The following is a 26,420-nucleotide window of genomic DNA, read 5'->3' on the forward strand; positions in this document are numbered from 1 at the left end:
GGGTTGGGGGTTCAAGGGAGGGGTTTTGATGGGGAGCAGGCCATGACCTCTTTATATCCATCAACAGATCACTATCTTGGCCCATAGACATGGTCTTATAACACATTCACAAACACATTCACATGCATGCAAACAAATGCTAATTTTTGTGCATGAGCACAGACAGTGGCACTGACAAAAATTTAAGTGTGTGCTCTAAAATTGGCCTTATGTAGGAGTTTTTGTTTTGACCTGTGTATGATCTCAAAAATGATTTTTGAACAAATTCTGTTATTATTATTTTTTTCTAAATCAGTATTTTCAAGGGCTTGACCGTGATACATTTATTACTAATAGATAAATTGTTACAAATGTAGCTACTGAAAAATAAGTGTAATTGCCAGTTTCTCAAACTAATTTAATTAAATATTGTCCAACTTGTCTGTCTCAAGTAGATACCAGTTCCTGGACAACTTCAGCTGCTTCTCAGCAGTAGGAAAACACAGGTTAAGTAAATTTCACTGCACCTGATGTCCCAGTAAACCATACCGGTGAGCCAGAAAGCACAATGTCAGGACCCAAGAACTACTTCAGGTAAATGGAGTATTTTGTTGAAAACTGTTGTGTAAATAACACTGTAAAAATCAGTGTATGTCCCGCATAATCCACAGGTTGGGAATCAGGATAAAACAGTGAAATGCCGCCCCCCTGTGGTGTCGACTGAGACTGATAGACAGAGAGCTTTCAAAGTCAAAGTGGTCACCTTTTTGTTATTTGTGTTCTTTAAAAAATCCATTCAGAGTAAATCAGAATTCACTTTATTTTTTCCATCTTGGCTTGGTGAAAGTATCTGATCCAGCCCTTCGTAAAACTTGAAAAAAACAAAACAAACATTCGGTTTATCAAAGATTAGAAATATGATTCAACAGCAGTTATGACCATGAGAACATTACATTAAGGTGAACATAAAATTAAGGGCACTGAACAACAAAAGCTGAAATATTTATATATATATATCTATATATATATATATATAGATATATATATATCATATATTCTGATTCTGTCTTACATGTCATTACTCATCAGAGTAATGAAACAATACCTAGGTATTGTGATTGTTATATTTATTATAATTTTATGGTTTCTCTCATTATCTTAATTTATTTCTTGTGCTTTGACATCTATCCATGTGTTTCGATCTTAAGTTCCATCTTTACGCTTTCATTTAACAACATATATATCCAACAACTTACAAAGCAGCTGTTCAGTTCTTGCCATACTAACCAGACTATGGCACGAGTTCCTCGTCATATTATATATACGATAATCCAATGTGTGTGTTGTTTGTATGTCTGTGTTGTGGTGTATGCATGTTTCTGTGTCAGTACATGAGGTCACCCTATATATAACATCTCTGTGACAAACTTGTGCAGCTGTGCATGTTGTCTTGAGAAGCTTATTGTGGCTCTGTCTTTAAACTAAAAGGTGCCTCCTCTCTCCAGGTTACTTGTTCTAGTCTACCTGCTGCTCAGGAAACCTCCGTTCAACAAACTGGGAGGTTAAAGTTAAGTGACAGAATTACACACTCCATCTTCAGTTAGGTGAGATGGTGCGTCTACGCAGGCAGCTGCACGTCAAGCACTTGAGGATGCTCATGGTGATGTGCATGAGAGGGCCGAAATTGAAGAGTAGATTGTAGAATGTGTTTACAGACAGGCCTCCAGTCTCATCGGCATATTTCAGGGCCACAATGGGTGTGTAGAGGTTGTTGGTCAGATTCCTGAAGCGAGGGTTGTTTGACTCAATAACCTTTTTAGTGCACTGGAAAAGACAAGAAGCAACAGAACATTTTAACCGATTTCATGGCTGCACGCAGCACTTCAACAAAAATTCCTGAACTGGGTTCAGGGTAAGAGTTAGAAACCAATTCTTTTACCTTAGCTATGTCATCTGGTGTTTGGCCCATGGCCTCAAATATATCTATTGATGATGGCAGGTAAACGTCTTTAAAATAACGAACTGTGTCAGCATCCGCACCCGGATACTCCATCTTAGCCACATCCTCCATCATTTTCGTTTCAAATTCAGTATGCACAGGGCCAGGCTCAATCATGGACAACCTGGGTTAAGTTAGATACAGTGTGATCAGTGGGGATGGTATTTTCAGTAGAAAATAGAGACACATGTGAAGAAAGAATAGAGGAAAGAGGGTAATCTACCTGATATTGAACTTCATCAGTTGCACAGCCAGACTCTCACAGAAACCCTCCATTGCAAACTTAGAAGCAGTGTAAACATCGTTGAATACCACACCTGATTAAAGAACAACAAGAGGAGATAAAGAAGCTCAATGCGCCGTAGAATCAGATTTCAAATTACTCAATCAAGAATAGAAATCACTCACTTGATTTACAGATAAAGGACTAGGGTTAAAAAAAGTAGCAGGCAGGACAACACAAGTGGCAGATATTATGCAAGCTAATTCAGCAGTTTATCAGAAAGCGTCCAACCTGCTCTGCTGGAGGCCACCTTTGTGCTACTTCAAACAAGTTAAAACAAACACTAAAAATTATTTGCAAGAACTTGCAGTTTGACTCAAATTACTGTAAGTCGTCAGAGCTTTACTGGAAATGTGAAAAAGAGACCAATTTTAATTATCTAACAGTTTCATCTTCTAAATCTACAGATATAGCCTCAAACAATAACGATAAAAATGCTGTTAACTTTTCTTTTGGATAAAGAAATGTCAGCTTATACCAAGCTAAAATTTTGGAACACATGCAGAGTGTTTTGCAAGTCATTTTGGGTGATTATGAAGAGTGTTGACTGTTTAATCTTCAAAATGTATATTCAATATGTTCTCTTTTGATATGGAGGAATCCAGTAAGCCTTATACCAACCAAAGGTGCCAGATTTAGAACTTACATGTAGCTTAATAGATTACAATAAACGGTCTATTAAACCGTTTATTGTAATTTTTCATTCTCAAAATGTTTCTTTTGACATTCAGTTAGAATAGCACTACAAATTTTCAGATGCATAACTAATTATACAAAGCTCATACCCTGAAGACCCATGACGCTGCTCATGACGATAATGTGCCCTGAACGCCTCTTCTTCATGTCTGGCATCACTTCTTTGATCATACGAACCACTCCAAAGAAGTTGGTCTCAAATACTTTTTTCATCTCCTCAATGCTGATGCTTTCCACAGGTCCAAGCAAGCCCACACCTGCATTGTTGACTGGCAGGAAACAGACACACAGATAACGCATTGTCCATAAATGCAATGATCAAAAAACAAAAATAAACAGAAATAAAGCGATATTTGACTTTATTACTTCATTAGACCCTCTGTTAGTTAAAGCTGGTTTTACTTGATGCTGCCACCAGATGTCAGTGTGTGACAACAACATGAGGGTCTGACGTAACACCAGGCTGAAGAGCCTTTGGGTCTTGAGTAATTAGGCGAAAGGGGATTTAATGCTGGATTTAGACTAAGATGGAGACAGGTTTATAAATAGATACTTTATCCAGGCTAAAGGTTTAAGGACCATAAGTGAAAAGCTTTACGTATTCAGAAGATCTGGTAAAATGGACTTTACTGCACTATAAAATTACTTGATAAATTCTGGATCACACATTGTGAGATTTTAGTTGTGAGGATTACTATTCAGGAAAATAAAGTATTGTAGCTGCACAGTGCAGTAAGCCTAGCTTCAGCTATCTTTCTCTCAGGATATTAATATGGTAGCCCATTCAGTTTTGGTCCATAATCTTTCTGACCACTGGAATTTTAAGACTCAGACTCCTCCCTCCACATACTCTAAGTGTCAACTGCACAGTGCAACTACTGTTTAAAAATATTATATAAAAAATATAAAATAAAAAAACAAACATACGCTTATCCAAGGACAGAGAATCAATCATCAGGACCTGCTTTTTTAAAGAGATATACACTGTGTCCCACTCACTCAGAATATCAATATGGCGGTCCTTAACATTGTTGACGCACTGCCTGACGGACTCATCGCTACACACATCTAATGGAAGCAACGTCAAGGTCTTTCCATATGCGTCTCCAGCTGCCTCCACCAACTTGTCCTTCTTCTTCAGGTCCCGCATTGTGGCAATGACTGATAGGGAGACACAGAGAACCGTATGGAGATTATGTGGCTTCAGGTTTTGCAAAAATAAATATGATAGCGGAAAGGTGTCATCTTACACAACTTGCAGCGGCAAAGAACTGTTTAGGAATGTGAGGAGCACTTAAAATTATCAGTACTAAAACGGTTTATTATTTGAAGATATTAATAATAAATAATTAACACATTTTTCTGACTATCACTGTTGCATTTAATACCAAAGTGTTAACGCAATCGTTATATTTTTAATGCTGAGGAAGTGACAGAGGACTCAGAAAACATTAATAAATTAACTTTTTTCTTGGACAAACACACCAGTGGAAAAACAAACAAGCACCCACACATGCTCAGATAGTGACACTCAGACGTGTGGGTCAGAGTTCCTGGAAAAGACCACGCCTGTTAGTTTACAGGGGACAGAATTGATTTCCTCTGAACTTTACCCGCTGGGGAACATTAACCTACATAAAGCGGAGGAATCTACCATGACCAACAACAATGAATATAAGCGCCGCTGACTTGGCTTCCACAGCTTCTTCCTTTTTGTGTGCTCTGCTTACACTTGGCAGACTGGCGTTATGTAACTGAGAAAATAGAGGCACTGGTGTTGCACAATGGCAATAGGCAGGAATAAACAACCTCTTATTCCCACATTCACCTAAGTCTACCTGTTGTCATTGGCAGACAAAAGCAAATCCTCACCTTATTCTCATGTGAACAGAGATGAGGTTGGATAAGTAATCAGATTTGGACCGCTTTGCTGTGGAGGTTTGGACTGCTGTGCAGTGCTACTGATGCAACATGATGTATAACAAGATCTATCTATCTATCTATCTATCTATCTATCTGTCTATCTATCTATCTATCTATCTGCAGCCATATATGCTCTATGCATAAACAACATCTTGTGAAGAGTAATTGGGTCTGCTTGAGACCAGGGTGTCCAGGAAGGGTTTCAAGGAAGCAACAGAAAGCTTTGCGTTTTGATTGAGACATGAACAAGAGGTCTATTGTTCTAACTGCTCCTGAAGGAATTACAACTGGGCAGCTTAACTATTCTTGAATGAACCACGCTGCAAACACAGGGGTATTTTAAGGCCTTCTCTGAATTTCATCCATGTCACTGCAACTAATTCCTACTTTATACACAACGCAATATTTAATCTCGTTTGGATTTCCTAAGGAACAGAGCAGATCAATGCGATTGCTAAGATGTGGCCTTATTGAAAGCAGGTCACACTGTTCAAACCAAACCAGTGTTGGGAGGGAGGGAGCAGTAATTCGGTTTTGTTTTCCTCATCTATTTTGCAGTAATAAATCCCATCATATCCCAGTGGCCCCTAACAAGAGACAGAGAAAAAAACAAAACAAGGTTTACTAAGCCCTGTACAGTTGTTCATACCATGTCAATAATGACAATTCTAACTGTCCATAACCTGTCAAAGTAAGCAAGGGCTGACTGTAGCTTTATGGCAAATTATACAGTTTAGAGTCATAGCTAAAAACAAAATCTGGTCGCAGGGCTCTTGGTACAAACCCCTCTAACATAATTCTGTCTGAAGCTCCACAGACTGACACAGGAGGATTTTTTGATTCAGTTCTAATTCCTCCAGTGACATCAATAATAGCTGGGAAGCAGGAGAGGACCAACAGTGTCAAAGTGTGAAACCTTAACTCCACTGCCTACCAATGAAGACTTCAAACAAGGCCCTTGCTTTAGAGTGAACCCTCGCTTGTACAGGTCTCAAACTTTGTCCCCCTTTCAACACTCGCTCCAGTGAGGGGACTATAGGCACATTAGACACGGCACTAAACCGGAGCAGGCGGTCTACAATTCACTGCAATAAAAGGGGGCTTTGTGCTGGAGAAGTCACTTGAAAGAGAACTGACAAGACCTCTTTTATGAATCCTGCCTGGCAAGCGGCATCCTTGCAGAGCCCTACCCTGGAAACTGCGCTTTCAGATGATAATAGTCGAGTCCGAATCCCAGTCCTTACAAAGGGATATGGATCCGATATTACAGGGGTTAGCATTTTAATTTAACCCACGGTAGATCACATATGAGCGTTTAGACGGAGCGTTGCGCATGAAACTTGATTAAACTTTATGCGTAAAGGAAGCTTGGTACACTGCAGCGTGTTGCAGGGAAAAATAAGCACGGAATTGCATTTCAAGCGAACCACAATATTACAGGCTTGTTACAAACAGGTCCGATCAAACAAACAATGTAGAAGAAAGCGCGTTTACCATGGTAACGACTCTTTTCATCTTTGGCCAGGATGACGGCAATTCGTAACCCGATGCCGGAGGAGCAGCCGGTGATCAGCACAACTTTCTGCCCACTGTTCGCCATGATTTGTCCGTATACGCGCAGTGTTTTCAGGGGTCTTCTGCTCTAGATGATCCCAGCCGAGGGAGCTACCGATAACCGAACTTTAAAAAACTAAAGCCGATCATGCAGCCACAGCAGCCATGTGAGCGCCTAATTCAGTCACATGTTTCATAAAATCAGTAAACCCCCCCTCAAAAAAAGACGTGATACCGCAAACACCCCTTGCAGTTACTTGATAGGTGCCGACTGCCCTAGAAAAAGTAGCCTAGTTAATTTCCTTAAAAATGTGTGGACGTGCACGCGCGTACGTGCGCACTGTAGAGGGGGCAGTGCTTATTTGATTTCTGAGTTGGTGACCCCAGCAACTGTAACAGTAATCATGGAGTTAATCGTCACAATGCTCCAGATAAAACCTTGATCAGGGCTTTTTCAATAAGTTGCCTATCCCATGATTCAACATTGTAATGCGTTAATTTAATTAGAATCTACTTAACCTAAACTACAAATAAGATAAAGCGAACTATTTAAACGGGCTTTTAAAATAACAGGTCCACATATAGCTGCACACACAGACACACAGAGAAATACACACACATATAATCTCCAGCTTTAGGTTATTTATAAAACATTCCAACCTTTTCTGAAATTTAGTTTGAAAGGTATTTACTTAATGCTCTGCATTCCACTGACACCTAGTGGTAAGGTAGGCGCAGCGCACTGAAATAGCACTGAAGCTTTCTGAACTCATCGTGCCCCCACAAAATAACATAAACAATGTTAACTGTTTTATTGTAGTCCATTCAGGTAATAAGGCTATTAAAAACATAGGAAGAATATTCAGAGTTTGTTTTTCAGCAGTGCTGTTACCAAATGGCTGTTATGTTGACCAGTGGACTCTGTTCTTGGCTCATGTTATGAGGGGTCAAAGGTGCTCTGATAAGACCTCAAATGAAACTTGCTTCTGTTTTCTGATGAAATACTGTAGTGCAGTACTCAGCGTCTGTCATGTTTGGGCCTGTTGCTAAATGTGATGCAAGCACTTGCAAACTGTTACACTGAAAAAGGAATGATTCTCACACAATGGTAGAAGAGTAAACATTTATGCTTTTTGATCAAAGTTTTGACTGGTTGTTAGCTTAGGAAGATGGTGTATGATCAGGGAAGAGTGCACACATGAAAACATATTTAATTAGCGTTTGTAATACGTCTGTTCAGAGGTTAATGTCGTTTTGTTTGGTTGATTAGTTACGTGCCATTATTTGATGTCAGCTGCACTTGTTAATGTCAAGAGGGATTTGTCAGCTGTGATAGTCAGAAGAAGAGATGCTGAGAAATGGTCCTTTGGTGTCATTCTGTGCTGCTTTATATGGTCTGACATATATGGTGGATGCTTCTAGCCCTTGCTCTAAAGAGTAATCTAAGGTAATTATCCATCCATCCATTCTCTTCTGCTTATCCATATCAGGATCGCAGGGGGCTGGAGCCTATTTTAAGGTGACTAGTAAGTGAATAAGCTATTGAAAGTAATCAGTGTTTCACATACTTCCACTTACAATTCTTATGGTTACATTTCCCTTTTACAAAAGTCTTTGCATTTATTTAACTACTATGTGGACCTGGATGGTGTAAACGTGTGCTGCTTGTTTCCCCTGTATTGCTGGTTCAGCTAAGAAATAGAATTAGCATTTTTCCATTAACAACAATTATTAAATACATGAAAACATGACATTAGGGATTGCTAATGTATTTAAATAAATCAAATCAAATAAGAACCTTAATTCAACAACCTTTTGGCACCTATTGGCACTCAGTAGCATTTTTTGGTTTAGTCCCTACAAGATTTGCACTGCTGAAATAGAACAATTTACCCAGTTTTACACAATTTTACTCTTTTTTTGGCAAATTCTGTCAAAGTTAATCAGACTGATTCAAAAGCATCTGTGAAGTGCCATGTTTTCTTTTAGCTCTCTAATCACCCTGTTCCCACTGCTGCAAAGCACACCACAGCTTGATGTTTTCACCACCACACTTCAACAGATGATATTAGATAATGATGTGCAGTGCCTGGTGTTAAGCAGATATAATGCTTTGAGTACTGCTCAGATCAACTTTTCACTCGCTGGACAAAAGAATTGTCACCTGTGTCATCTGTCAAATGCTTTTAAATGCTGTTTTGGAAATATACCTTGAGCCTTCTGCTTAGGGACTGCTCAACCGTAAAGGCCAGATTGGTTAAATTCAGCTAAGCTCGTTGAGCTGCTGGCATGTTCTTCCAGCTCCTGAAGCTCTTTGAGAGTGATTGTTGTGTTCTTGGTCTGGGTCTTGGTCACCTCCCAGTTTGCTCTTTTACTCAATACAGCAGGACAGCTAGTAGCTTCAAACCTCATCCATTGCTGAGGCTACCGCAATACTTAAGAAATGCTTCTGAGTTCCTGGTTTTATTTGCTTTACCCTGATCTATTCATTTCTTTCCAAATTATTTAGTTTGAAACAGTTGGGGGCCAGTAAAGCTGTATATACACCATGAGGATATTTCAAGCAAACAGGATGCACCTGACTACAGACCAGAGTGCCACAGCAAAGAGTATGAAAACATCTACATATGAGAGATTTTCTTTTTTTCTCTTTAATAAATTTCTAATTCTTTCTATAAACAAAATTGCACTGTTATCATGAGTTCATGAGAGTACACTGTGGAAAATGCCAGTTTCATTCATTTAAAATGATAGTGCAAGGGGTCTGAATGCTTTCTGTGACTGTTTTATTCAAAATTAGAACACAGTACAAAAATGTTTGTCATAGACTTCTAGTCATCACTGCTTGTGATAAAGAGCATATTTTGCTGACAACACAGAGCAGACTGTCAGCCTACACTGATTCAGATCCAAATTTTTTCTTGCTGTCTCACAAAGCTAATGACAGCTTATTTAAAACCTGATTGTCACAGTGAAAACAGAAATTAAAATTAGATCATTAAAGTAACAGAATTTGCATTGTCAGATAAACCAGACTTTTACAACAGCACGTGTTTCAGTGTCAATTAAGCTTATATACTTGGTTATACTCGATCATTTGGCTTATTGATATTTAAGTGCCAGAACAGATCAGTAAAACCATAAGCAACCAAAAGTAGTAATATATGAAAAAATGCCTATATATTATTCATGGTTCTGCAAAATAAGAAAAAAAAAAACTGTGCAATTATTTGCAACAAATTAATAACCTTTTATATTATTTATGGCCCATTGAGGCCTGAGCATATATATAATATATAAAATTGAATAAAACATCACTCAGACCTTAAGAGAAACTAATCTTAAAGCAAGAGCCATCTTCACAAAAGTAAGTCACCACATAGGCTACTCATTAAAATACATGGACTTTCCAAAATGTATTATTTTTATGTTACAAATCAAATTCAATGAAGCATATATATGGTTCCTTGTCTGTTTATGATATATATAAATGTGTATATAAAAACTACCTGCAGAAACTACAGGAAAATAAATACATGCAAGTTTAAAGGAGCATTTATTTATGAACATTTTCCTTGATTCATCTCATAAATGTAACACGCAGATCAAAATGCAAAGTGCAAAAACATTAATACTTTTCTTTAAAACTTTAAGTTAGTTCACTGAACTGAGCACACACATATAGCCTAATACAGGTTGTGCTATTCTATGACATAGCACTTGATGGGATGGCTTCCATAAAAGAGCCAGCTAGACAGCTGCAAAAGGAAATTAAGTGGACTTTTGGGTCAGTCCAGCCAAATTTAAAAGAAAACAGTGAAGTGTAGATCTTATTACAACCAAAATATATTAAGATTGAAATTGTAAATACATAACAAGAACTAAAAAAATGTATTATAACTGGTGGCACCCCTTATTGTCTTTTTATACATAATTCAATCAAGGTGAAATTAGTTACAAATGGTGAATTATAAAACAAATAGGTCTTATAAAGCAGTGATAAGACCTAAAGAAAAATAAACACCAATATAAGCAACGTAATTAGGATTTCTTTTTAATTAAACAGATGATAAGGTCATAAAACATACAAAATAACATACTCCACTATTTCTTGCTTGAAAATGTCTATAAATAGGTTAAATTCTGCATTGGATCCCTGCATAGTGATACACGAAGTTGTGGCAACATTTAATACACTATTGACTACTACTGTTCTATGTTTATAATATGTTTTTTGTTCTTTTGTTTTTTTTAAAAAACATCGCCTACTAGATGCATCTGCTGTACATCTAAAAACTCTACCATCAGTTGTTCTAGTTTTAGGTAAACGGGGCCTATGATTGAATTTTTCTGCCACAAATTTCCTTAATTTAGATAAATTGCTTTCCTTTATATAAATCCAACACAAACAACACCTATCTCAACATTAACTATATGATGCATGGGTTTCATCAAGTTACCGCAGTCTGATAATAGGTAGGGGTATTGGGAGTAAAACCCAAATTCTTGCCCATTATTGATGGTTGGATGCAAGAATATCACCATTTGTCAAAAAAATTTTGCCAATCCATTTGGCCATTTGGCCAATTTTGCTATCCATTTAAGTTAACAAATGTGGTTCCCCGCCAATTAAACTGTTGTTAAAGGTGGTTGTTAGGGGGAAAAAGTGTCCCACATCTGTTAAAATCATGTGTCTATATTTTTTATTTGTTATTGTTATTATGGAGTCAGTTGTGCTCCTCTGAGAGAGCCCAGATGATCATCTGCCACTGGATACAAAAAAAACTGTACAAGAAAAATGAATGTAAATGTAAATTGCTGGAGTAATGCCTGGACATTCCTTGCGTGCTTTTTCTTGTGCCTCTGGACAAAATGGGCAGGTGTAGATGCAGAAAAGGAGGTGTACTGGACAGTCAGTGATGTCCGTCAGCCTCTGAGCTATTTGTGTGGAATGTCAGAGGATTGAGGTGCTAAGACAAAGAAGGAATTAGGAGAGACAAAGGGGAAGGTATAATGCAAGCCCATGCGTGCATTTCCATGCCATAGGCTTTCACTGCTTTAAATGCCTTGTTGTAAACCCTCCTCCTCATTTAACCTCAAATGTTCTCCTCTCCACCTTGTCTTCTGCACATCTATACTTGTATGCCTGCAGCATCAAATCCTCATTTCAAGCAGAATGGTTTTCATTATACTTGCTGAGAACTTTTCACCTCACTCAGACACCTCTGAGCACAGCTCTGCCCTAAAGACCCAAATCATCTCTAACCTCATTGCCAAAGTCCAAGTCATGAAAATGGCACTCCTATTCCCTCTAACCCTAACTTTTATAGCTTAATAGTCAATTTCCTGTATACAGACTTCAAGGATACATGAACAGATGCTCCTTGAGCTTCCACTGTTATTCCAGCTGTATAAAGTTTTCCTCCTTCATAATTGAAGATGGATTTAGTGATTAGAGACACTGTTCTAAATGTACAGTGAAAATTAAACTTCCTATAACAAATTAATAGCACAGCATTTAAACATTTTCCTCTAATTTTTAAAAATTTTATGCTTAAAATGTACATTTCTTTCTCTCAGCAATATTTTACGACTTCACATCAAACAGTACCAGACGTACTTTGCTCGTTTTAACCCTCTGTTAGTTGTATCTCAGTGCAGTAACATTAAAAACAAGACAGCTCTGGCTGATGCTCCTGAATGGATAATGGACTCTAGCTGTTTCAAAAGGTCTAGAGGACTGGAATGTTTGCTACAGGTCAGGAGTGGCGCTTTCTGCTCTTTTGTGTCCAGTCTGCAGAGGAGGTGTGGAATGCAAACTTCATGAGAACAGAGGCAAATAAAGAGAAGAAGGGAAAGAGAAGCTAGGGGTTGATGCACGGGAGGGAGACTCGAAGAGGGGAAGAATGGGTGCAAAGAAAGCAGTGAAAGTGTTTGTGGGCTTCTGGGGCAAAAAATCCCCCAGTGTTAATTGGAAGAAAGTGCTAAAAGAAAAGCTCACAGGCTGCACCAGAAGAAGAGTTCAAGTTGCTGCTGTAACAGATCACTCAGTGAACATACAGACAGCACCTTGACAGCAATTCTAAACACAAAGTCACAACTCTAAGCACAAAAAATGCCCTTTTTATAACAGCTCATGATTCTGCATCATTTGGACATCAGCAGCACTCAATATTCAAAGATCAAAAAATGGTTCAAAACCCTTTTTTGTGTAGCGACATAAAAAAATAACATTTACTATGGCCCTTTATTTCTTTGCATAAATGAAAGGAAAACATTGTCATACGCCTACAGGTTAATAAAAGGACAGTCAAAAAAGAAAGCAAAGACAAACAACAGCATGGTGCCAGCTGCATCTGATTCTTGCCAAGAAAGTACACAGATGGATCCCTGCGAGGGTTGTTCACTCTTCCACCGTGGAACCATGCTGTAACTCTTTAGACCAAATAATTTGCTGATTTTAAATGTCCTCATGGACTGTGGATGACTGCAGCTTTCCAGATATGTGTGGAAGAATTTCATTTAGTGTTGAAATTTTCTTTTTCCCTACCAATTTTCCTCTTAATTACTTTTCTGTCTAGACAAGAAAGCACAGTCATGGTGGCAAGGCATAGACAAGGATACACAGGAGGGTAAGCATGAGTGTGGTCATTGGTTCAGCTCATTTAGCCTATTTGTTTGAGCAGCTCATTTAACAGACATGGTCCTTAAATGTTAATTAGTTTAGTCCCCCCCCTCCCATCTCTAATGTTTATAATTATCACCAGACTGGCAGTTTTCCTTTAGTTGCTAGCCAAATGCAAAAGTGAAAATTTCCACATACTTCCTTATAGTCAGAGGACCAATGTGGAAACTGTCATTATAGCAGGATTTGGTAAAGAGCCGTGAAGAGTAGAGTTATATATGTTTAATGAAGCAATCCTGCATCCATTCGTTGTTTCCATAAGACTGGGGCAAAGAGCTCTTTTTCAAATTCCAAAAATGATAGCTGATTAACCAACCTGGCAGTCTTACACCTGTCAAAAGTGCTAGTTCTGTCATCTTGTAGGACAGAAAGGCAAAAGAACCCACTGTGTGATGATTTGGTATGAGTAGTTGCGGTTATGTGAACACTCTTATGTAAGAGCACATGCTGTCGTCCTATCATCAGCAGACAGTGGGTGGCACGCTCACGTATCTCTTGGGATGCTTTGACAGATCAGGGGTTTTACAGCCTTTCACAGATTAACCTACATTTCTCTCCACAAGTAGAGGAAATATCAGTTGATCAGATAGGGATGTCAGATGTTTGTGTTTGTTTTGTTTTTCTTTTGAACTCATCAACACCCAACCACATCTTTCACTGTTTTAACTAAGAGCACCGAATCCGCATTGCTTCTCTGTGTAATTTGTATTGCAGACAGATGTTAGCAGTCTGCAGAGAAATATGAAACACTTTTTGTCCAAGGCTTAGTCATAATTCTTCCATAAGTAATGATAATTAAGTCACAGTGGATTAGTTACCAGGGTTCTCTCTTTATCACAGTGGCAGAAGTGTGTTTTTACATCATTTGTAAATGAATGACACTGAAAGCCCATAAGGAAATAATGTTGTGAGATCCAAGATGATCTGTAATTCAGCTTTTTCATAATCACTGCATACTAGAAAAAAATACTTTAAAAGTATCTTTGATCATAAATCATATTTTGGCATTTTGACAGAGTCAGTTGTCGCTCCTTCTGAAAACATTCATATTTCTGTTCCTGAATATTGGCCTCTTGTCTTGTTATAGCATGTTCTCCAACACTGGGAGCAGACAGATCTTACTGAAGTCTCGTCTTTGTATCTCTAGTATGTAATACTAAGTGTTCACGTGCTCCTCTTGTGGATTACTTGGGTCTTGCAGTAGAGTCTAATACATGATAATAACAGATTACTTAACTTCCACTTTCTCTGTGATAATGTAATAAAAAAAACTACACAGTCATTTATCAGCAAAGAATGACCTGCAGAGGGAGAAAGAGTTGCTTTCAGTCTGTCACATGCCTTTAACTTTACACTCCAGTACTGTGTTTATAATTTGATCATTGCCAGGAATTAAAAATTTAAAAGCAGGAATGTCTGTGACAAAAACTAAGACTGAAACAGATTGTTGTTTTTTTTCTTCTTCATTTCTTGCCAAACTTCATCTCCGATTTCCTACTTTTAAACTAATAAATGCACACCAAACAAAAGTCTCTGTGTTTCCTCATGAGCTGTAATTTGTAGAAAAAGTGGCTCCATTAGTTCAGGATAAAGAGAATAACTGATTTGGGAGTTTTTATAAACATCTGTGTGTTTATTGTAAATTTCTTGAAAAGGTAAATCTATTTAAATCATCAGGCTGTTTTATAAATTCTGCTTCATTGAAGATGACAAAATGCTGAAATGAGTCAAAAAGATCAACCTAATTTTAATTATCACATTATATGAATAATTATAAGTTATGCTTGAGTCCCAATTGCAATTCATGTAGTAAATTCGGGATAGTTAATGTCATGTTTTTTTATGTGTTTGTTTTGAATAAAGGAGAAACTGTAACTTCTTTTGTCCATCTATACACTGTTATGTGATTTTAAGTTACACAGGACAAAGGTACATAGCACACGCTCCAAAAGTATTTCTCACTCAAAGTTCAGACTACCTATTGGACTCTTAGTAACTATCTGCTAAAAGCTACCAGGAATGTGGCCCTAAATCAGGCTATAGCTAAACTTGTACTGTGGGAGGTCAGGGAGACTGTTGTTTACCTAACAAATCAACATCAATATGTCCAGTCATCTGTTTCTGTCAACCCTCCTCTAATCTCTTGCTACCACTAGCTTTCTGTACTCTTTCTAATTAGGCCCACACATATTCCCACAATTTGGACTACACTTTGAGGAAAATCAGGAAATACATTTATATTTCATATTCCTAAAGGTTTTCTCATTTTAAAGAACTTGAAGGAAGATTATTAAATGATAACGGACTTTAATGATGCTGAACTTAACAGTTTGAATTTATTTATTTAACCATTAAGAAAAAAAAAACATATTCTGGATTCGGATCATAGCTAAGTCAATGATGTTGAATAATTTGGGGCTTAGCATTTGGCATGGACTGAAATGATATGGAAAAGCTCTGTTGGAAAATGACTGAGTTGAGGCCTTCTTCATTCTGTGGTTAGAGGCTCTTTTCCCTTGAGATATTATGGCTTGGCTCATTTTGTCTTTAATATTCTCTGGGATTTCATCTCCCAGTTATTTTACAAAAGCCTTCTGTAGCTTGGATTCTAGAATCATTATCTTTGGTAATATTCCAATTAGACAAGGCCTTCACAAGTCTTATCTTAAAGCATGTCTCAACTGAATACAGTTGTCTTAGAATTAATTAGATTTTTGGCAGAATGTATTCAGCTCCCAGAAGTGATGATCGCTACACGTTTGAGCTCAGATGACTGGGAAAGATGTCACCTATACCTATGACATTTCTTCTCATTCCTGTTAGCAGCGTTCATAATAAACAGAATTTACTTGTTGATATTTGAAGTCAGATTAACTAGCATTTAAAAATTGCAAAAAGTAAGTACAATGTGGATGTTGTTGTGTGTTTTGTGGAGATAGAGCCCTGTTATTTTTTCGTGGGTTTGACTGAATTAGAGACATTTACTGTGGGATAGCCACTAAAATTAAAGTTGGGGCCCGCCCAGCCCCTTTTATTAATTTCTAAAATGATCACTCTGAGCTGTGGTGGGTTCTTGTCATGGCCTCAATCAACATAAAAAACAAATGATAAAAAAAAACGTGTGTCTAACACTTAATTTCGTTTTAAAACATTATTTTTACCCAGGTGTTCTCCCCTGAACTGATTACATGGAGTCTTGCCTTGTCAGCAGGTCCTTAAGAGGTCATTCAGCCAATAAACAAACAGTGTTCAAGCAAAATAACAATAATGAAATACTGACATTGAGATATATATATAAAAACGTATTACCTTCAATATGAGCATATTTAGGGTCATTGTTAAGTTAAAAATATCACATTTTTACTAGCGAAGCATTTCCAGTAATCCATTTTTTAAAATCTTGTATCTACTTGACTCACGTGTAATCCTGTTCTAGTTTAGTTCACGCTAACTAGATCTGCAAAAAATCTATATGACAAGTTACCAGGTAAATTTGTTGTACTTTACACCCCGTCTGTGGGTAATGACAACCTCTCAGAAGTGGGAACTGACAAATTACGCGAGTAATAAACGTGATTTATGATGGAGTCCCTGGAGGCGCACCGCGCAGCCATGCGACGCAGTACACCGTCCTGTGGGAGGGACAAGGCGGAGGAGGAGAACACAGGGAGGGAGGGAGTGATGGCGAGAGGGAGAAATTGAATTAGAGGAGCAGAGCGAACCTCAGAGGAGACACCACAACAAAACTTCTCCTCAACAGTCAAGAAAGTGGAGCTGCACACTGGCTTGTCTCCTTTTCTTCGCACATGGCTGCCTAGTTCCAGCAGCAACAACGCCTGCAGTCTAAAGTTTTGGGTCTGGAAACAGGTCCCCGCATTGAAAGATGGACCATTTAAAAAGGACCTGGTCGCGCTGGAGAATAACACTGTTTCTGTTTGTTCTGCTTCATGTAACAACGATACATGCGGGTAAAGTATTTAGCTGGACACTCAAATGTACAATACAGATCCTTGAAAATGCAAAAATGTTTTTTTTATGCCCCCTTATACCCTTCTGTTGTCTGATTGACGATTTGTCCCCTTCATCTAAGTTTCCCTGACTTTTTTTAAAGACTCTTTTATTGATCACTTGGCCTTTAGCCAACACAAAGTTATTAGCGCAGATCTTCACACCTTCATCTTAGATTCAGTTTGGTTCCTGATTTAAATCTTTGCAAATGGTTTGTTGATGCTGCTACTTGTTCTACAGAGTCGCTTCGGGCTGGGATTAAAATTGCAAGCTGACTCAAATGACTTTTAGAAGTTGTCGGAATGCTTGAGAGGTGTGCAGATGATTGTAATATAACCCCTTCTTACATATGACAGATTAATTATGCGCCTCATTGCACTGGGAGGGTATTCAGCAGCTTCCTCAGCTTTTCCTGTTCTTGTTGTATTTTAATCAAAGATATTTCCAAGATTTGAATTGGACTATGTCCTTCATGCGTCAGGTGTAAATCAGCGATTTAAGGAGATGTGTGATGTCATGCTTGAGTTTGCTTGTGACCGGCGTCGGTTTACTGTGAAAGAGGGTTTGGCGTTGGCTTGCTAATGGCTGAAACGCTGAAAGAAGTGGGCAGGTTAAAATTCCTGCCATGGATCTGTTTAATGCACACAGATCTTAAATTAATGCACATTTTACTACTGCCTTCTTGATTCTGGCACACTTTTATAGTGATGTATTTTATTGCAGACTTGAATCTCAGATCACATTTGCACAGTAACTGATATGACCCACTTCCACTATGGTGGAATGTAATCATTGGACACATTTTCCAGTTATCCACCAGCAAAAAAGAAGACATCTGGTGACTATCAAACAGCTGTATCTGTCTGTCACAGTGTCCAGGCCTTCACATTTGTTGCAATTTCAAAAATAAATAAATAAAAACCAGCCATTGATGCAGCCATTTTAAGACTTGCTTGTTGCCGACATGGCAAGTAGCTCACTTCTAATTGTCACCCACGCAGGTCTCTGGCACAAGTATCGTTAACTGATGCAGACTACTTCTTTGCAAGAGTTGCAGTTTACAAATTAGGTGATGGAGTGAGATGCCTTAGCAGCAGGCCTGAATTTTGTGGTCTTTCTGAAGTAGTTACACATATTTTGTTGTCACTCTTGGTTTTTCGGCTGCAAATACTTTTATGACTGGCAAGATTTTTGGAATTCATTGGCTCAAACAAAATCAACAGAGGAGGAAGCGAGCCAATAGACACAAGTGGCATTCAGGTGGCACAGCGGTTGTTCATGGTGTCCATTGCTTTCTATTGAGGGTCTGTGAAGTGAGAGCCTCACATGATTAAAAGAGTGAATAGGACATATGGTGGTACAGATATGACAGTCTTAGGCATGCACATGTGGGTGATAATGTGTTTGTGTCTTGTGCCTGTGAATTTAAGCATGTGTGTGTGTGTGTGTGTGTGTGTGTTGTGTGTACTGCAGTTCAAGAATGTTTTCCCATATGCTTTCTGTGTGTGTTCGGGAGATGAGAGAGTACTTTGTAGTCATGTTTGCTAACAGGAAGTGCGATGTTCTTAGACATGTGCACGGTTCATTTCTTTTAGAATCCTCTGTTCTGCTGCCTCGATGTGTTTCTGCTCAGTTTTGTTTTCTTTCTTTTCCTTTTTTAGTCCACTCAAAGTCTGGGTGTATGGGATGTTTGTTTTTATTTTATATGCCTTATCACATCATTTACATCATCTTGCTCCTCTTGCTTTTGCCTGTGATAGGGGGCAAATTGTGCATACAGCCCCCTCACTGTGTCCCGTTTGATTCAGTCTTCTTGCCGATCCTTCACCAGACTCCCAAAGGATGGCAGCAAACCTTGTTCGCCTTTGATCCAGCAACAAATTACTGGCAAATGAAAACACATGAAAAAAGGCTGCTGCAATTATCAGCATAGAGAATGAGAAAAGAGGCATTACAGCTCTAGTGCTACTTCCTGTGAAATGAGTTTAAGCTATTCTAACTGAATCATTGAACATGAGAAGTGTTAGATATGCTGATGTCTGTCCTTACTTGCTGATGCTGCAAGTATCACATCAAAACTGCTTCTCTGACATTGTGATGAAGCAGACTGTTTGGAATTCCCCCAAGTGTTTAATCTTTAGATATGATGCCTATACACTTTGTGGCGCCAAACCTCAATCTATAGTATTCAATGGACATCTGGCTTCCAGAAACTCCCTTCCCCTCAGGCTTCTATGACTCTGAGTTCCTGATCACTGGATGCTCCAAGCAGCTTTTTGGGAGACTAGCTGGAAAGGCTTCCTGTGGACTTGCAATGAACAAACATCAGATGAGTTTCCTTTCTGTCCATGTATCCTCACATGTCATTTGCTTTAATATCCACATTTCTGAACTTTAGAAAAGTTATTTCAAAGTCATCCATCACATGCACCATTTCTGAAGAGGTCTCTGAATAATTGTTAAGAGTTCCTATCAAAGTCATTTAAAACCATATATGACCACTAACATTGCAGTAATCTTGGTCTCTGAGTTCCAGTTATAGGGCAGGGATAGCTCAGTAGGTAGAGTGTCTGCCCCATGATCGGAAGGTCGGGGGTTCGACCCCACTGAACGGCTACCCTGAGGTACCCCTGAGCAAGGTACCGCCCCTACACACTGCTCCCCGGGCGCTGCACTGGTGGCTGCCCACTGCTTCACTGGGTGAATGGGTTAAATGCAGAGGAGTAATTTCCCTTCGGGGACTAACACAACACACTTTACACTTTACTTTACACTTTATACTGTTTCTGTGGAGCAAAAATTAAACAGTCATGTCTGTACCTGTATTACACATAGTTTGTGAATATTTTATTTTATAATACAGTCTTCTGCTTTGATTTTGGAAACCCTGTTGCTCTCCATAAAGCTGCCTTAGTGTTATGTATCAAACTCTAGATGACAGCTTGCATTTGAAACTAAAATGGGCTTGGTCATGCATAGATGTGCATGATTTTTTCCTCACTATTGCCCAGGGCTTGATGATTTGAATCAACAAGGACCATTGTGAGCCTTGCAGTAGAGAATGGATTTACATTAGCGAAAGAAAGTCCTGACAAGCCTAGTAGTATAAATGTGTGTGTGTTTCTGTGTATGTTTGTGTGTATTGCCTGTCCAGTTATGGGCCTTGACGGGCAGGTGTTTTCCCTATGGGCCAAACAGCTTTTGGCCTGTTAGCCTGTCGTGCTGTGAGCAAACATGAGCAAAACAAACTGTGGAGACTGAAGAATGTGGTACTGATGTGAACTGGAGCAAAATGTGTAACTGGATTCCACCATTTAGTGTCAACACAAAAAGTATTACTGATGTGGGCATTAGCCCAAACAACCACATATGCCCAGTGACCTACATTGACAATCAGCAATGTTGTTGTAATATTTGTTTCCGTTCACCTGTTTGAATTAATTTGAGTGTAGACTTGAGATAGATCAAGTTCTTATTGTGAAGGGGCATATGATAGATACCTGGTTTACATAATACATGCTTAAGACAGAACACTTAATATTCAATTAGGTTCTCCTGTTTACTCACATCCTGGCGTTGATTGACCCCATTAATCGGACTTCCTAACTTGTTACCCCTGAGAAAATGATTAACAAAAATTCCCAGCGACCATCTGTGCAACTGCTGACTTGACACGCTCCTAAACTGTCAGTGATAACCAAAAGCAGATCTATAAACACAACAAATTCAGTGTAATAAATATCTCTGCATTTTTATGCACTGCAGGCTTTCAAAGTAAAACTTTGACTTGACTCCGACCACACCCATCATATTGACAAAATCCGGCCAAAGACATACAGGCAGGCATTGAAGCTTCTGCCAAAAAACCAAAATGACAATGACGTTCCCCACCCTCAAAACAAACAAACAAACAAACAAACAAACAAACGAACAAAGTAGTTGTACCAGCAACTGTAGGTGTATCTTACAGCAAATTTTTGCCATGACGACACTGTGAAACACACTTTCTTAGACAGTCACATGCTGGGGGGAAAAAGCACTTAAGTTGGCACTGCAGGGTAACAATATTTATTCATACATCTGATAAGGAGGACTTTGGGTGTTTGTTTCTGGTGCCCTTTACTAAAAAGTCTCTTTGTGGGCTGTTACACATTTCTCTTCATAGTCAACCTTTCTTTTGATCACCAGTGTGATGACTATATCTTGCCCACAGACAAGCAACCAGACAGACAGACATAACCCTATCACCCACAACATTTAAACCATTGCCATGTTGTATAAATGACACAGATCATCTTGTTCAAATGCAGTATTCTTCTGCAAAACCTTGGGTCCTTGGTCCTGGTATTCGTGTGGGATATTCTCACTTGCATGACCCACCTACACATTGCTCCAGACCAAACACAACCCCAGGCAAAGGCATTCCCTCAAAACAGCAGCCTCCCCAGCATTATACAGCGCACCCTCCACAACTCAAAAATGGCACAGGGACAGCTTGAGGAACACAACAAAAAGCCCAAGGCACTGATCCAGCCTCCAGATTCCCCAGATCCTAAGCTCAGAGAGATTCAGCTGTATGTGCCAGAACAAGCCTGATCCACACATGCACACAGATCTCTAAAGGTCCTTTGACTATGACCGATGCTTTAATGGCACGAGAGATATTTAGTCAATACTAGGTTGTTGTGGCCTCAGTATATAAGCAATGTCCAAAGAACGAAAAAAATGCTTTTGCAGTAGTTGCACAAATGTATTCTTGTGTTTCAGTTACTTTTATTTATAAGCAAATGAGGAAAGTGTTTGACACGGTAATTAATATGGTGAGAGAGAAATTGTTACAAAGGCAGTGTTCCAACGTGCTTTTCTCTTCCTCTGGGAATGTTAAAGCTAGAACTGAGCTATAAACAGTTTTTGTCTATTCTGCTGTGACTAGGTGTGCAGACAGTTTATTATTCTTTTTTTGTGCATGCGTGTCTCTTCCGCATGCATTAGCTCTCCGCAGCTCAGAGTGTTCCTGTCCACACAGTCGTGACCCAGACAAAAGGTCACACCCAGTCTTAATTAGATTAAAGGCTATTTTTCTTGCAGCCATGGGGGAAAATGTGTCTGGATTTATTCGACCACTGTGTCTGTCATCATTTTCAGTACCATTCAATATTTTACATCTTTTCCCATTTTCTGAAGAAATACTCTCACAACAGCAGATTTTGTGCTGAGTTGGATTTTAATAAACAGATTTTAGATGGATTTCATATACCCATCTAAAAAGAATAATTCACTGGCTGTTTATTTCAGCTTCATGTGCACATGTTTTCTGTCTTATTTGTTATAGGCTACATCTGAAAAGTATTTTGGTCATTAAGATTCTCTTCCTCCACTCATCTCAGGGTGTGGCCCAAGATACTATGGGAAGTTCTTATAGCTGAGATTTCTTTCTGGCTGCATTTCTTTTTAAAAGTCCCCAGTTTCAGGATTCAGTTTTTTTGGACAGAATAGTGTGTGTGAGAGGGGTATTTTCAGGGATGGTTGTGAGCGTAGGTGGTATGAGTCATGGAGAATGTCTTTGGAGACATTTGCTTTTCAAACACAGAGAACACATTATGTCTTTCTACGACTGAAGTGGTGCTAAGTTGTATGACCGCAGGCGATGGAGAGACTATGTCAAGTGTCACACAGCCAGAGAAGACACAGAGAGAGATGTAGATTGTTTGGCTGTATTTACATGGGAACTCTGAGTTGGACTGCAGAGCTTTTTACTATGAGGAAAACTGTGCCTGTCACTGTTGTGGGACAGACATGGTGTTCTCAAAGATAAAAGCACAAACAAACAAAAAAACAGACTGACAAGTGTCTTAGGCATTGAACTGTATGCATTTATATGCATGATTATGTATCATCATATGGTGTTCAGTGCATGTTAGCTGTGACTATTCTGAAAAAATGCCCGGTGTCTGTGCAATTGCTGGACATTTCAGCCCCTTTCCAAACAGTCTGACCTTTTGGCGTGATTGGAAAACATTCTGAGTCATCAGTCCTTTGAGAATTTCTGATGCTGTTTCACAGCACATTCAGCCAAATGGTGGGGACCGTTTTGTTTATCAGTAGCCCGTACCAGATGTTCTCTTTTATGCTCATCTACTCTTCCCAAGTTTCTGTAGAATTAACATAATTTGAAGGGTGAGGTAAGGGCACGAATACTGCAAAGCATAATGAGATGCGAGCAGAACCTGTTCAGACAGTCAGTGCTGCAGGATAGGTAAGGAGGATGCAAGAACTGACACAACTCAAGGTGACATAAGAGACTCCAAAGCAGGGAATAGATAACATTCTTTCACTGATCCAGACTTCATTTGGCAATCTTCCACCACTCTTAGTTCTTCCTTTTACGCCAGATAAGGTGTGAGGTGAAATAGGGATAGTCATCCTTAAATCTATCAAGCTGTAACATCAGTGAGAGTTTGATAGATTTAAGGACAGAGGAAGTCAGGACAGTGACTTCCTATGCCCTCTGAGTCAGCTTACCAAACAGATCCGTGGCTATTTTTCTTTCTTTCTTTCAGTGTAGCCCATTAAACTGATGGATCCTTTTTTGAAGGAGTTCCTGCTGCTTGTCTCTCAGTTTTCCCTGTGGCATTGTTGTGTTTTTCCACTTTTCTTTGTTATCTTGTGAAAGTCAGAGGTCAAGAGTCTCCTGTCAGCCCATACTTAAAAAAAATGTTTGGAATTGGGTAACAGCTTTAAAGCTCATAGTGATTAGAGGAAAAATAAATCTTCCCTGACTCAGTAGTTGCATTATTAAATTAATCTGTGGATGGTAATTAAAAAATTGTGCTCAAAAGCAAATTATGTTAGCTTACATTGGTCATTTTGTCAGGTGCTGTCTAAATTCAGTTGAATGTTAAAAATCCTCTATAATTAAAACCACAAGACTTTAGTTTAAAACATTATTCAGTTCCAAACATCATTGCCTCATGACCTCGCATCCTCAGATAGAGGAACATTGTGTGTATACTGGATTTGGACTTACTTTTGCAAAGGAAATTGATTTGCAGTCAGGAATCAAACAAGGCCACACCAGAGCAATGAAGAACTCTCTTGGGATTAGACAGAGAATCTACCAAGTCAATGAAATACAAACATTAAGGATTGGAACCCAGACATGAGGACAAGTCCAAAGTAAACTTTTGCTAGAAATAAAGATAGAAATGTAAACACTTAACTATTTAGTGAGAATTTAGCTAGATGAAAAAGGGGGACTCTAGAGTGCTATGTCTTTTGCTTCTCCATAGGCAGTCAACAGAGAGTTTTTGGTCATCCAACCATCAATCTGCACCATTGTGTGGTGGTTATTGGTTGTCATTGTTGTCGCGCGGCAAGATGTCTCGGTTTTGACTTCACTAGTCGGCTGTTCTCTACATGGGTTCACTTTGGCTTTCTATCACAGTCCAAAGACATGTTTTCTGACATCATATGGTAGACTGGTTGCCTGGTTAAGGTTCAGCGTGCCCTATCTCTTCTCCTATGACCACTGTGATTGGCTCCTGCAACATTGAACTGCACATGCAGCTAAGAAAATTCCTAGGTTTTTTTTGGTGAATTGCTTATATTAAGTGTCACAAAGGTGAACTGGTTATAACAAGTTCATTTTGGTAGCAAATTTAACCAGCAGGACAGCCCATATAATTTTTTGTTGATCACATCTCAATAATAATTCAAAGAGTCTTGGTATGTTTTCCCTATCCATCTGTTTATTGCCTCTCTCAGCACCTGATCCTGTGATATACTGCCAAATCTGTGATTAACAGATTTGGCCGGTTTACTGCAGAGGACTCAGGTAAGTGAAACGTAAAATTTGCGGTAATTTGGATTAGTGGTGATTTCATTAACGGAGTTTTCTCCTTCTCACTTGGCAAGAAAATGGTGGAGTCTGTCGCTAGGCATCACCAAAGGAAAATGAACAATATATGTTAAATTCACTGTTCAGATCATGTGCTTAATTTATTATGTCACTCTTCTCTGCCTAATTACACTCACGAGTTCAAATTAAAAAACACATTTTTCTAATATTTCTTTCAAAGTAAGCAAAATCTTTAGAAGGAAAGCTGAGCTTAGTAAATATCAAATTTATAAATTAATAGTACAACCAAATGCATTTTTTTTGTGTATTTTCAATAGTAACTATGGCTATAGATGTTAGTGTGCAGGGCTTGGTAGAAGAGAAGCTGTGTGTTGTAATGAAGTCATTTAACAAGTATCAGTATAAATGTATTTTTGCAGGGAATAAATAAATAAATTAATTGATTGATGCATTATTACATGTGTAATGCTACATGTAAGGTTTACATACAGTCACATGCATAAATACACTGCCATTAGTCATTGGTCATTATTTTTCAACCTGATGGTTGTACGCAGCAAAAGACATACAAGGTCTTTGGTACTATTGTTGATAATTTTGCTGAGTGTTGAGGAAAACTCTTAAAATGTTGCACAGTGAAAATACCGAGAAGTAACACAGCCTTCCTAAAGATATGAGAATACAAAAAACTGAAAACCACAACCAGAAATTTGCAACAGGAGGGAATGCCAGTCCTCAATCAGGTTATAAGTCTGGGCAGTGTGTGGGAGTATAACAGTTAAAGTTTCTGTTGAAAGAAGATAGGACCTTCTGTAACTACTTAATTTACAAAGCTTGTTTATCACTGTGCATAAATGCAAAATTAAATCTTTGAGATCTTAAACGCTTTTAGATCTGTGCTTTTTGTTTTACATTGTTCGAGCCTGGCTACTAGCTTTACAACCATGTTGCCATGCTGGCTTTCTGAGAGGGTGAGCTCTCAGAGCTGATTTGAATAAAGGATGTATGCTATGCAAATAAATAATGCCATAAAATGCAACACAGTGTTTTTTTCTGTAAGCGCTATCTGGACAACAGTAAACTCATTCCATATGTTTAATTAACAAGGAGATAAAAGGAGAGTTCTGTATGAGAGACAAGAGCTTCAGGAGGCAATTTGGGTTTAGGATCCTCATTTCAGATGCCTGGAATGCTAAGTGCTGAGTGGCTCTCTCTAGCAGCTGGTGGGGGACTGGCTGCACACAAAGCTCTGATCCTGGCTAATGCTCATAGCAGCATTTTATCAGCGGAACATCTAAAATTACACGAACAGCATACTGCAAATACAGCACAGGCTCATTATAATGAGAGAGACTTTATACTGGAGTACATTTCATATCCGTCAGGCCAAAAGTTGCTCCACTTATTGCAAATAAGTACAATTTAATAATATGCA

The 26,420-nt window shown here is 38.7% G+C and overlaps 2 protein-coding genes across 3 annotated transcripts in view; one reads left to right on the forward strand and one right to left on the reverse strand.

Moving 5' to 3' along the window:
- Positions 1-781: 781 nt before the first annotated feature.
- On the reverse strand, positions 782-6,767 carry rdh8a (retinol dehydrogenase 8a). Its single transcript, XM_003442090.5, has 6 exons — positions 6,375-6,767; positions 3,957-4,118; positions 3,047-3,226; positions 2,202-2,295; positions 1,919-2,102; positions 782-1,803 (listed from the first exon to the last, which is right to left on the reverse strand). The coding sequence occupies exons 1-6, from the start codon at positions 6,478-6,480 to the stop codon at positions 1,576-1,578; spliced, it is 954 nt and encodes a 317-aa protein (XP_003442138.1). The 5' UTR covers positions 6,481-6,767; the 3' UTR covers positions 782-1,575.
- A 10,016-nt stretch (positions 6,768-16,783) lies between these two features.
- The window catches only part of col5a3a (collagen, type V, alpha 3a), a 44,836-nt gene continuing 35,199 nt past the window's right edge, over positions 16,784-26,420 (forward strand). For both annotated transcript variants that reach the window (XM_005468724.4, XM_005468725.4), the window contains exon 1: positions 16,784-17,087. In XM_005468724.4, coding sequence (XP_005468781.1) covers positions 17,003-17,087 — 85 coding nt within the window. In that variant the 5' untranslated portion in view covers positions 16,784-17,002. The remainder of the gene's footprint in view (positions 17,088-26,420) is intronic.

This window comes from Oreochromis niloticus, linkage group LG4, assembly GCF_001858045.2.
Source record: "Oreochromis niloticus isolate F11D_XX linkage group LG4, O_niloticus_UMD_NMBU, whole genome shotgun sequence".
Classification (NCBI taxonomy): Eukaryota; Metazoa; Chordata; class Actinopteri; order Cichliformes; family Cichlidae; genus Oreochromis; species Oreochromis niloticus.